We start from the raw sequence: 12,444 nt of genomic DNA, 5'->3' as shown, positions 1-12,444 counted from the left end.
TTGATTTGTCTGGATTAACCAGGAGCAGACATTCCTGTCGGGTTATTTTATCATGCATTTGGTAAACCTCTGTGCCTGATGAAGAGCCAATTTGGGCTCCAAACACTGTACTTTTTCTAAATGTAATGCAGAAAGAAAATTGAACTGAAGATTCTACAGTATGAGGGACTACACCGTCTTATTCTACAGTGTTGCGAATCAGAAATAACTGTACAGTTTTTTGGATTCAACACCAAGAAAGTGTGTTTTGCACACTGATTGCTTGGTTATTTCATCCAAACTGTTCTCAAATGGGTTTTCATAAACTTTACTGTACCACAATATGTATCAGTATCCTGATATAAAAAGTGACATACTGTGAAAGAATATTGTATCTATATCGCCCACAACTACTGGACAATATATTTGAAGAAATAATTATCTATATATTTGGTAACACAATATAAAAAATGGGAACATTTGCGCGTTTTTTCACACAAGACGTTTGATTACTTATTTCAATAATTTTTAAAACAAAAATGTCAAACATTCACTGGCTGCAACGTCTCAAATGAGAGGTTTTGCTGCTTTTCTTTGTCGTAAAATTTTTTTGTCATATAAGATCAAGGTGTTTGATTGTTGGTCAAACAAAGCAACCGACTTGACGTCACGTTGAGCTCTGGGGAAAAAAATGTATTTTCATTTCATAGACAAAACATTGATTGTCGATTTATCAGCCAATAATTTTTTGGATTAGTCGATGAAGAAAATATTCATTAGCTACAGCCTTACAGTATTGTGATGAGCAAAATCCCAGCTGATGCCTAATCTCATATCACGATATTGATATTACACTGATGTATCCGCCCCCAGCTCTGAGCAGGCCTGCATAAACGCTCACAGCACAAGCAGGGAGGCTGACTCAGTGCGTCTGACTGATGCAAGGCGACATGATAGGAACCTGCGTGAGGTGGTCCAAGCAGAAAAGAGACAAATATGGTGCATTTTACTTTGCTGTCAAATGACAGCAGATCCATCCAAACTGTGTGTGTATGTGTGTGTGTGTGTGTGTGTGTGTGTGTGTGTGTGTGTGTGTGTGTGTGCATGTGTGTGTGTCTGAGTGGTTTAAGCAAATCGATGTGCTTTTTTTCTCCTCAGTGGTTGATGTAAATGATCTCTACATGAAAACAAACATCGTTACTTTTGTCTTCTCTTTCCCATATAACATGCACGCCGTGGGCACACACAGACACACACACACAACTAGTGACTCACCTTATTAAAATGTGTGTTCACTAACATTTCTACATATAAATCCGTTCAAATCAGTCAGCCTTTTCATCTCTCCCACACAGAATCTTCTGTTATTAATATGACACACATGAAATAATACTACAAAAAACCTTCACACACACACACACACACACACACACACACACACACACACACACTCAAGGTTACAAATGTATCAGAAATTCAGCCTGACAGAAGAGCAGGAGTCATGTCAGCCACTGAGCTGTTTTCTCTCATCCCTCTGTTCCTCCATCCTTCCCTCAGCCTTCCTCCTCCATCTCTGTTCTCCTCTGCATCTCTCTTTGTTTCTCTCCCTCACGGCATCTTACGCTGACCCAGTCCTCTCATCTCCTCTCTGAAATATTGACAATGGACTCTCACTCTCTTCCTCGCTGTCTCTTTTCTCCTCATGTTCCCATCTGTTGTGAATCAGCAAACCAAACCAGCAAACATTCACACATTGTGTGTGCGTGTGTGTGTGTGTGTGTGTGTGTGTGTGTGTGTGTGTGTGTGTGTGTGTGTGTGCACTTTTCACTGCAGCACACCAGACACTGCAATGAAGGTGTGTGACAACAAGCATAATTCAGACAGAACCCTCTGGTGGGCCAGCGTGGGACACCCTGAGTCATTAAGCCACTTTCTCCCAGCACTCCTCTGAGGCCCACAGGAGGCTAATCACGTGCCCATGAATATTTTACAGCTCATACTCATGCCTCACACTCCTCTATACTACTGAACGAGCTTTAATGGCAGCTAGAAGCATGAGGCCCAGCACATCAGATCCCTGTCCCTTAGATCAAATGGCCCATGACAGCAGCAGCAGCAGCAAAGGAGCAGGGCACCTTTGAGAGAGAGAGAGCGAGAGAGAGAGGGGGGAGAGAGAGAGAGAGAGAGAGAGAGAGAGAGAGTAGGGGCGGGGTGCATCCTCATAGCCTATATCCATATCTTACCGTCAATCCTCCGGTTTCCCTCCTCCTCGTCCTCCTCGCTCACTGCGTCTCCCGCATCCCGTCTCTCCGCGCCCTCATGCACCCACTGTACTCTCCTCCCTTTCTCCCGCTCCGCTCGGCCCGATGCATGAAACAAAATCAAATATTCAATGGGGAAATGGTGGTGGGCGATACCTGTTGGGCTATACGGCAGTCATTAGCGCGATGTGTCCAACAACAACTGGGCGTCCTCCTCCTGTGATCAGTGTACTGTGTAGGGCTCTGCTCCGCTGGACCTCACACCCTCCCTCCGTCCCGTCGAGGCTCGATGTCTTCCCCGCTGTGCTGTGTGACTGTGCGTCACGTTGGTATCATAATTCCCACGGGTTTCATGCCCAGATATGGTGCGGGCTATAGGCCTTATAGCTCCGATGGATGAATGGAGGAAAATACGCGATCACAAGCAAAACAATAATTAGGCGCAAATGAACGCACAGACCCGGGCTGCTCTGTCTGCCTCCGTCGATTTCTAAAGCTCATGAAGCCCATTCGTCGGTTGTCATTGTTGACCATATGCTTCCGATATTACATCCTTGCATTTAATGGCAAATAGCGTCGACGCGATAACAGCCGCTTTGCATATCCTTGAAGAATCGTGATGAGGCGCAGCAGCACATCAGGACGGACATGGGGATATATCAGGCTTTTTAAAAAGGCAGGAATCGTAAAATGATGCCGTGATACAAAACAAAACAAAAAGACAACATCTGGACGGCCGGGAGAGATATGGTTTTTCGCTCCTGGCCTCGCCTTGCATCCGTCCTTCTCTCTTCTTCTTCTTCTGGCGCTCTCTCTCTCTCTCTCCATCCGCTGGTCCGCTTGTTGCGTGTTCTGCACTCGAGAGCGCGCAACGCGTGTGCGTGTGTGTGTGTGCCTTCGCGTGCGCACGCGTGTGTTTATGTGTGCGCGTGTGTACGTGTGCAAAGAGAGGCAGGGAGAGAGGGGGCTTCGACTATATTATCAAGGTTTATCTGAGTGAGCAACAATAAGCTGCTGTGTGGGCAAAAGGAAAGGAATATGGAATCAACAGCGGCTCATGTTTATTTAGGCCACTGTGTCTTTTTACAGGTCTGACCAGCTCGGATTTAGCTTTAGCACTGACGTTTCTCCAATGACAAGAACACGAAGCTATTGTGTTTGCTGTGCAGTCTGTGCAGCACAGTGCACGTCCAGCAAGCACAGGCATTTGCAATATTCCCATTAACCTTAAGAGCTTTGTTTAGAGCAGCTCTGAGAGAAAATGTTGCCTATTTGTCAATCTGTCCATAACACTGGATGCTTTGAAATAAATCATCATGTCACTGCCATTTATAAAACACATCAAACCTACCAATTAACCAGTCACACCTTGATGACTACATTCTGGTTTCATCATCGGTCTCTGCAGATGCATTTTTATCCCATCTGCTCCTGCCATTACTGTCATTACTCCTATAATGCAAAAAAAAAAAAAAACACTTGCATTTTAGGAGTAATGGCAGCATGTAGTTAAGGCTCAGGTCACTCAGAGGATAGAGAGAGGTCTGCTGAGAGATCCTAAGCCTGACTGATCAGATAAAAACATCATCTATGCAGTTTACATGTGCGAGGAAGTGTGTAAAGGCTAAACACAGTCCTGTTCTATGGAAGAAGATGAGTCAAAGGAAATCACCGATCATGTAGAAAAGCCAGTTTTTCACTTGACTCCCTTTGAATAGCTCTGATTGCTTCTTGTGTAGTCTACAAAGAGGAGCTAGACTTCATAAACACTCAAAGCACAACAGTCACTAACAAAATTATTTTAATGGTGCTGAATAATTCATTGATTTCAGATTATGCATGGTGGGTTTTGATTGGATGCTACAAATTATCATGTAAAAAGAAGTGCATTGCATTACAGAGCTGTTTCTTTAAAAAGGGGGAAATTGTTAGAATAATCTCCTGGGTGTCATAAGACAAACCATAATGGCAATACTTGGCTCAGACCTCACCTTGGCTTGACTGTGTACTTGGCAGCATTCAAAGACATTAAAGACAGCCAATTCTGAGCTGAGGTCAGCATTGGTTAGCAGTATTCAGAGTCCCTTTAGATAGTGTTTTACATTACTTTTTATTGCTTGTTGGCATATCCACACCCACTCATACCAGAGCTCTGTTTGCAGTAAGACCACAGCCGTTGCTTAGTGCTGATATAGAAAAGCAAATCTAGTCACAGTGAGGTCAGTTTGACATTTCTACTTCTTGAATAGGAATAGAAGTTTTCTGACATTCAGCTGTGAAAAGGGTTTTGTTTGGCTAAAAAAAACTGTGTTACATTGGCAGCATCAGTAGAAAACATTGTGTCAAAGCTTTTAATTACTAATCCTGTCTTGTCCTCATGTTCTTGGTCTCCATCATAATGGTAACCTTCCTCCGTCTTTGTCCACCTCTGTATCTTCATCTCCGCCTCCACCCCACCCTCTGCGCTTTTTCTTCTTCTTTTTCTTCTTCTCATCCTCCACCTTGTACTTCAGTCGTCTCACAGGGTCACTCAAACTATGCATGGACTTCTGCTCAAAGTCCTCGGTGATCATGAAGTTTCTGTCGATGAGCTCTGCTGCTTCCTGCCAGTTGCGGTAGCAGTCTGGGCCAAGGCAGAGTATCTCCTCCGCTGCGTTAGGGATGAGGATGGAGCAGTCGGGACGCAGCACCACCACTGTGGGCAGCTCCTCCACATTAAACATGGCCTCCAGCTCCCTGTGGACACACACACAGGTACACACATTGGCATAGAGCTAATGGCTTTATACAGCTAGGTATATTTACATTGCAATCATCCACCCGCAGGTTGTGCACACAAGTAACTGGCCGATCCCACACACCTCCTGTAGGGGTCCTCAAAGGCCAGGAACAGGCACTTCTTGGGCAGCTCTTTGAGGAAGCTTTCTTGCTGTTCCTCTGACTGGTCCAAACTGATAGATGAAAGAAAAAGGAAGACCACGTTGCTGAGAGATATGGGATGGACAGATAAACTCATATTTTAGAAAATCTATCCAAATGTTTGTGTATTCCTTATGAGGACATTTGGGTGTCACAAAAATAAGAGCAAAGTACACGACTAGGCAATGACTGAGAAAGAGAAGGGCTATGAAAACCATTCCATCTGAGGATATTTTACTGGTCCTTATAATTTCCAGGAGATACAATGGGATTAATATAAGGTATGTACAAGGTTACACATACACATACATGTACTGTATGCAGGTGGACATGTGCACACAGAACCTGCACACAGAAAGGTTTAAATCTAGGTTGCAGTATGGAGAATGGTTGAGCAGTTGACTAGATAAAGTTTATAAATAAACGTGGTCCATTGCAAGTCCAATGCAAGTGCTAACAACACCTTAATGTGTGTCTCTGTGTGTGTTGTACCTAATGTACAGGAGAACCAGCTGAGCAGAGCGGTCCACATAGAATTCATCTGTCAACCGTTTGAAGAAGTCTGTGAGCGTGGGAGCAAACTGCTGGCAGCTCTCACATGCAGCAGATGCAAAGAAGAGCATCAGGATGCGGTTCTGTAGGCGCATGACAATCTCACGTTCTGTGTCCAGCTCATCCTGGTCCTTGTTGTTCTTCACCAGGACCCGGTCAATGAACAGGTCCACCATGATGAAGTGTCACAGGAAGGAGGATTGGGGCTTAGGAAGGTACAGGGAGAGATGAAAAAACAATTTATATACATTGGTTTAGCAGGGAAATCATCCGAAATGCACAACATAGTGTATAGTGAAAGGAAATAAACAAAAACAAATACTTTTCACATGCATATCAATGAACAAACATGAAGAAAGCACAGCCTAACAACCATAAAACACATGGGAATATTTAAAAAATGTTTCTCTCGCATTCTGTATGATTTCTAAACTTTAAATTCTATAAATTAGACTGTATGTACTCCACTCAGTCAGACTTTCAAACCTCCCATTAATCATATGAGCCCATCTTGCTTGCTGTTAAATCGGATAATCCTCACATTGCTTACCTCTTACAAATATTATCTCCCCTTGAGGCCGCAAATCCCAAAAGAAAACAGCCGTCAAAATATTGTGGTTTTCCTTTTCTTTTCAACTCTTCCTGGGTCGTACTTGAATCAGTTCTGAGCCTGTCAGTTCATATCACGTTCACTCGTTGACTGCGTCTCCTTCACCTTGATGGTAGTAGCTGCTAGCTCCCTCTTCCTTTGTGTTTCTGCGCTCCACCTCCCCTCCTCTGTCTGGGAGGGAGGGATTGAAAGACAAGGTGACAGAGGGACAAGGGACACGAAGTGCTCACAGTGATTGTGTGTGTGTGTGTGTGTGTGTGTGTGTGTGTGTGTGTGTGTGTGTGTGTGTGTGTGTGTGTGTGTGTAGGCAGTGACTGAGCAAGAAAGCATAGAGATTACAGAATGAGAGACGTGCTTAAAAAATAAAAAGACCTTAATGAAGTGAGCCACAGTGAAACCTTTATTATTCAGTAACTAATGGAGGAGCAGAACCACAGGGAATATCTGGTCAGTGATAGTCTGATTCACTCTACTGGGAACAGCACAATATGGCCCAAGAAGCCACAGCAGTGACAGACACAGTTTATGTTGGCAGAATAGAGGATTTTATTGTTTTTGGAGATCACTGCAACTTGTGTTTAACTATTTAATAACAAAATAAAAGTGATCTCAAGAGACGCACCATAATTAACACAGAACAGCAAAATAATGCTAAAAATAAATAACATATACACAGTGCTTGACAAAATATTTATTTAAATTCTAAAACATCAGCAGGCACCAGCACCAAAATTTTATTTTAATCTACATTTTCTTTTGGCCACTTTGGGGCATAAAAACTCCACAAAAGCCTAAAAAAAAAAAACACAGCCATAACACATTATGACCATATGTTTGGAAACATTTGGTTAAACATTAGTTTTTTTACACATCCAGCAGACACAGAGCAACATTATCATTCATTTGAAGTTTTGTTTCAGGCCACCGGACGAATGTAAGTCTCATATTCACGCTCCTTTTAGCTCTGCTTTGGTCTCCACCAACTCCTGAGAAAAATGTGCGGCTCACTAGCTTGAGCTCAAGTTGAGCTGAGTTGAGACATGTACTGCAGATGTAAATGTTTCTGTGTTTGAAAATAGTGGCATTTGCTCTGATCACTGAAAACTCAACTTCTCATACTTTGTTAACTTCAGTCAGTTGACAATAAGACTGGACTGGGTAATTTAGAAATAATAATAATTAGAACAAGAATACAGGCTCCATTAAAATATACAATAGGTAGCAGTAGTAACAGTAATAGTAGCACATTTCTTAAGATAGTGCAACACAATCTTATTTCAATCCTTTCAAAGGGGAGGCACAGTTATGTTACGTTTCTACATGCCAATACACTTTACCTCTGGCAACACAACAAGGGAGCTTTCAGGGTGTTTTTTTTTTTAAATTATTCTACCATACATGCCATTACAGGCAGGGTGAGTGTTTCTTAAAGAGCATGTAAGGATGGATGAGGATGCAGTATCAGTAACAAAGAATTAAACATTTATGAGGCTGGACTTGAAGAGGTGCTGTAAGATAATCAACACAAAAGGCTTTGCCTTTTATATATATTTGTTTTTTTTTTCTTTGATTCTTTCTCTTCATCTTCTCCTCCGTGGTCCTTTATCTCCCTCCTTTCTCTTTGTATCCCACGTTCCATCTTTCTCTTCCTCCGCTTCATTTCCATCTTTGCCCTTCCCCCATAACTTCCACCATCTCTTTTTCCTCTTGTCGTCCTCTGTCTTGTACTTGAGTCTCCTCACGGGGTCAGAGGCACTACGCAGATTTAGGTTGTCGAACTCCTCATTGAGCATGAAGCTCCTCTCAACGAGCTCTGCTGACTCCTGCCAATCTCGGAAACAGTCTGAACCAAAACGACGGATGTCCTGCACAGCATTTGGAGAGAGGATGGAGCCGTCAGGACGAAGAACCACTACTGTTGGTACGTCCCTCACCTTGAACATGGCCTGCAGTTCACTGAAAAACAGAAAAACACACTCACAGGGATGGAAGTGCACACTATTCATGTATAATCAGTTATAATGAAATGTTATAATTTGACTTGATTTTTCAGTGTGCTTTGATGTATAGCATCACATAGCTTTAGAAAGGCACACACAAACAGGTTAAACATACAAATATATTTACAAAAACAACAAAATACACAGATTTGTTTTCTGTCCACCCACCTACCTCCTGTATGGGTCCTCAAAGGCCAAAAACAGAATCTTTTTGTGCAGCTCTTTGAGGAATCTTTCCTGCTGCTTCTCTGATTGGTCCAAGCTGGAGAGAGGAGATGGAAATGGAAATCTTATGAATGATAAAAAAAGTGTAAATGTGAGTTTATGCAATCAAATGTGTGCATCAAAGAGATAAAGAGAAGGAAAGATAGAGACCTGATGTAGATGAGTGCCAGCAGTTTGGGGTATTCGATGTATGCTGGATCTTTCAGTCTCTTAAAAAAGTCATTCAGAACAGGCGCGAACTCCTGGCACTTGCCACACTCAGCAGATGCAAAGAACAGCATCAGGATGCGGTTTTCGAGGATCCCGACAATCTCACGCTCCGTGTTGAGTTCATCCTGGTCCCAGTTGTTCTCTACCAGAACTCGGTTCAGGAACAGGTCCACCATGATGAAAGAAAGGAATGGGAAAGGGAAAGAGTAAAAGCCGTCTGTGGAGAAGGGATGGTGAAATACAGATTTGCATACATATGTGCCACAATATACATGTGTGATCTTTATCATTGCCAGTGCAGTTCATTGCCTGCATCCGTGCTGTCTATGCCCAAAGGAAAAAGCTACTCTCACACTTCTGGATATCAGAGATATAAGAGATCATCTGAGATTTTCAGTGAAGCCTCAGGAATTTTACTTTACAGTAACTAGTGATGTCCTATTTTTCTCAGAATGACTTTCAACATCCCAGAGAGAATGAGTGTGAAGTTGTTGCATACAGCTGTGATCTACATACTGTATGTATTTGGGAAGAGAAGTAGCAATAGCACTGTAGCAGAAGAGAATGTTTTTTTTTCCCCCCAAGTTGTGAACATGCACATTGTGGCTGCAGTACATTATGATCTATTAGTCCATAAAAGCTTGGTTTCAAGTCTTAGGTATTTTTTGTCTAGAATTAAATATTCATGACTAAATATGCAAGACTCAGAGTTAAAGTTCAGAAAAACATCTTATGCTATTACTTATTAAGAGTTTTGCGATATAAGAACTCTGCTTCATCAACACTTTGAGTGTGGTTGGAAAAGATTTGATAGTGACAGCAACAACAAATTTGGCAGATTCTCATGTAGGAGTCCATCATTCAGAGCATTTGTACCACTAAGTTCTGGCCCAGCATACTGTGACACTTACTGTATATATATATATATATATATATATATATATATATATATATATAGCTTATATTTCTTCCATATTTATCATAAACATAAGCACTTTTGTTTACATGAAACACATCATTTTCGAAAGGAAGCTCTTCATGGGTATTTACAACACAAGTAGCTTTCATAAATGATCTGAATCGCTATGAGCAACTAGTGATTTATATTCATGAAAATACCACAAAAATACATGAATGAAGAACCTTCACTCTATAAATGAATATACGTGTGTCTGCCATATCTATCTACACACACATCGGTGCAAAATGGTGAGTCTAGAAATTGATGAGTGACCGATATCACAATTCGCTGTTGATCATTGTCTTTAAATGGAGGGAAACACTGTTTCAACTCCACTGCAGATGCAGATCTGCACATTTTCTAAAATGGTCTGGATGTTGCCAGTTATGGTGACAGTTTATGGAATGTCTTATTGTTTGTTTTTCATAAATGTACCCAGGACTCCCGTAGTCAGTTCTAGTCACAGACCCTGGTGAAATAAAGTGAATAGTTTGATTGGTTGAGTTATCTGTAGCAATAAGAGAAACACTGAACCAAGTGAGAAAATCAAATGTAACCAACTCTACATTTTAAAAAACGAACAACATTTTGGGTGGATGTTCCCTTTAAGTGACGCTGCTCATTGACTGGCTGATGTTCATGTTTGTGTTTTAGACATCCAGTCTATAAGCTACAATAGTGGACAAAAATAATCATAATCTAAATACAACACAGCTCAGCCACGATCAGCTGGCCAGGATGAATCAGCCATTTATGGGGTGGTGTTTTCCAAGAGAGCAGACTTATGGCTAAGAACAAAAAAGCACATAAGAAATAAATTTCAGATATAGAAATAAAGTTCAGGCCTAACAGCTCAGAAATGTACTTTATCTGTCTCAGCCAGCCTGTATTTCACTGTCACAGCAGTCGCTGCAGGCTGCAAATTGACAGCGATAACCTCACAAATTAGATTTGGCTCTCTGGCTTCGAGCTGTGCCAGATCCATTTGAGACTACAACTCTGGACTGAAACTTCCAAGGCTGATGGAGAAGAAATATGTTTGAAATTGAGCAGCATTGCACCTTACCTGGGATAAAAAGAGGATTTACTGGAAGACTCAGAAAGGTCAAAGCTTAAATCCTACATTTGGAAAAGGTATTTCAAAATCATCCAGGTTCACTTTTTGAAGCTGATCGATTGCTCTTGATATATACTAGCAACACTGCCTTGTTTTGTTCATAGCCAATTTAATAGACCATCAATCTTTGTACATACTGTGGCAGCTGTATATACCACAAGTAATTTACCTCACCTTGAAACTCCTCAACTCCTACAAGGAAATAAATATATCCAGTTTCTCTTCTCTTTCAAGCCATTGTATTCTTTCTTTGATTTGCTTTCTTTCTGCCTTTAAATCCTGTGAAGTTTCTTATTTTAGTGGCACCTTTCACTGCCTCTTCACCCCTCTCTCTGTAATTTCTTTACCCTGTACTCTGTGGTCTACTGAGGGAGATTACAGATAGCTGGAGGTGTGGCAGTGCTGTAAGTCAGAGGCAGAGGTTGCTCCTGTGTGTGTGTGTGTGTCTGTGTGTGTGTTCACTGTGAGCCCTAAAACTCCAGCTCAACAGTAGCAATCTCATTACTTAAAGAGGAGAAGGGAGGGAAGGAAGGGAGGATGAAGAAACGGGACAAATTGGATTGCATAGAAGACGACTGATATGCAGGTTAAATGGTGGAAAGAAAGACAGAAAGGAAACAAAGACAGACAGACATGTTTTACATTAGCCTCAAGTGAAGCCTCCTAACCTGCTTCAACCTGTCCTTCACAGCCAAACAGTGCTAGTTGTAGTCTTACTAACTACTGATGTCACTCATTTACCCCTCAGAGCATTATAATGATTCTTTTGCATCCTGTTATCAAGGTGATTTGACAGCCAGGATGCAGAGCGTCGAAGGAAATGAACTGAGAAAGTCGATAGTTTGAATCCAGCCTGGTTCTAGTAAACCCCAGCAGGTCCTACTGTAGAAAAGTGACTATTGATCTGCAGAGGCACTTTCAGAAAATACCTGGCTTAATCTCAGAGAGGGGTGAGGTAAATATAGAGGTGGGGAGAGAGAGAGATCTAATAGGATTAGTCTGAGTCACACAGACGTCTGCCACTGCACGTGGATGCACACACAAACACACAGGGCCTCCCGTGGCATAATAAACATACTGCGGACATGTGAGCAAACACACACAACACATGCTAAAGCTTTTTAGCCATGCTAGCAGCAATGGCTTTACTGTATGGGTGGCAGTGACAAGACTGAAATGTCTTAACAATAATTGGATGGATGGTCATTCAAATCATGTTTAAATTCAACATTCATCTTCTCCTCAGGATGAAATGTCATAACTTTGGTAACACTTTATTTGTAGGTGGGTTCATAAGACTGACATGACACCTGTCATGAACATGGAGTCTTTATGAAGGTTTATGACTGTTGTCATTAAGTGCGATTCGGTCAATTATGTCACTTTTAATGCAAAGTTGACATTGTTTGAGATGTCTTTGTTTTGACAACTTGACATTAATCAAGACAAAAATGTCTTTGTCATGACAACTTGACATTAACCAAGAAAACATAACCAGTCATGGTGTCATGTCAGTCTTATGAACCCACCTTCAAATAAAGTGTTACCTGACTTTTTATCTAGCACTGCAATTAGGTCGAAATTTCAATTTGTCCAATACTTTGGTTTCC

General features: G+C 41.7%; 3 protein-coding genes across 4 annotated transcripts in view; all 3 read right to left on the bottom strand.

The window, feature by feature from the left end:
* Positions 1-3,097, bottom strand: part of LOC122873609 (adhesion G protein-coupled receptor L1-like) — a 32,965-nt gene extending 29,868 nt beyond the window's left edge. For both annotated transcript variants that reach the window (XM_044190538.1, XM_044190539.1), the window contains exon 1: positions 2,223-3,097. The gene's annotated coding sequence lies outside the window, so the exon portion shown is untranslated. The remainder of the gene's footprint in view (positions 1-2,222) is intronic.
* A 927-nt stretch (positions 3,098-4,024) lies between these two features.
* Positions 4,025-6,587, bottom strand: LOC122873384 (nucleoredoxin-like protein 1). Its single transcript, XM_044190033.1, has 4 exons — positions 6,262-6,587; positions 5,652-5,917; positions 5,102-5,191; positions 4,025-4,976 (listed from the first exon to the last, which is right to left on the bottom strand). Exons 2-4 carry the CDS (start codon positions 5,885-5,887, stop codon positions 4,634-4,636), a joined length of 669 nt encoding a protein of 222 aa, XP_044045968.1. The 5' UTR covers positions 5,888-5,917; positions 6,262-6,587; the 3' UTR covers positions 4,025-4,633.
* Positions 6,588-6,698: 111 nt separating this feature from the next.
* Positions 6,699-12,192, bottom strand: LOC122873383 (nucleoredoxin-like protein 1). The gene is made up of 3 exons (XM_044190032.1): positions 8,697-12,192; positions 8,494-8,583; positions 6,699-8,277 (listed from the first exon to the last, which is right to left on the bottom strand). The coding sequence occupies exons 1-3, from the start codon at positions 9,044-9,046 to the stop codon at positions 7,902-7,904; spliced, it is 816 nt and encodes a 271-aa protein (XP_044045967.1). The 5' UTR covers positions 9,047-12,192; the 3' UTR covers positions 6,699-7,901.
* Positions 12,193-12,444: the final 252 nt, after the last annotated feature.

This window comes from Siniperca chuatsi, linkage group LG3 (genome assembly GCF_020085105.1).
Source record: "Siniperca chuatsi isolate FFG_IHB_CAS linkage group LG3, ASM2008510v1, whole genome shotgun sequence".
Lineage (NCBI taxonomy): Eukaryota > Metazoa > Chordata > Actinopteri > Centrarchiformes > Sinipercidae > Siniperca > Siniperca chuatsi.
This window is presented reverse-complemented; position numbering and strand designations above follow the sequence as displayed.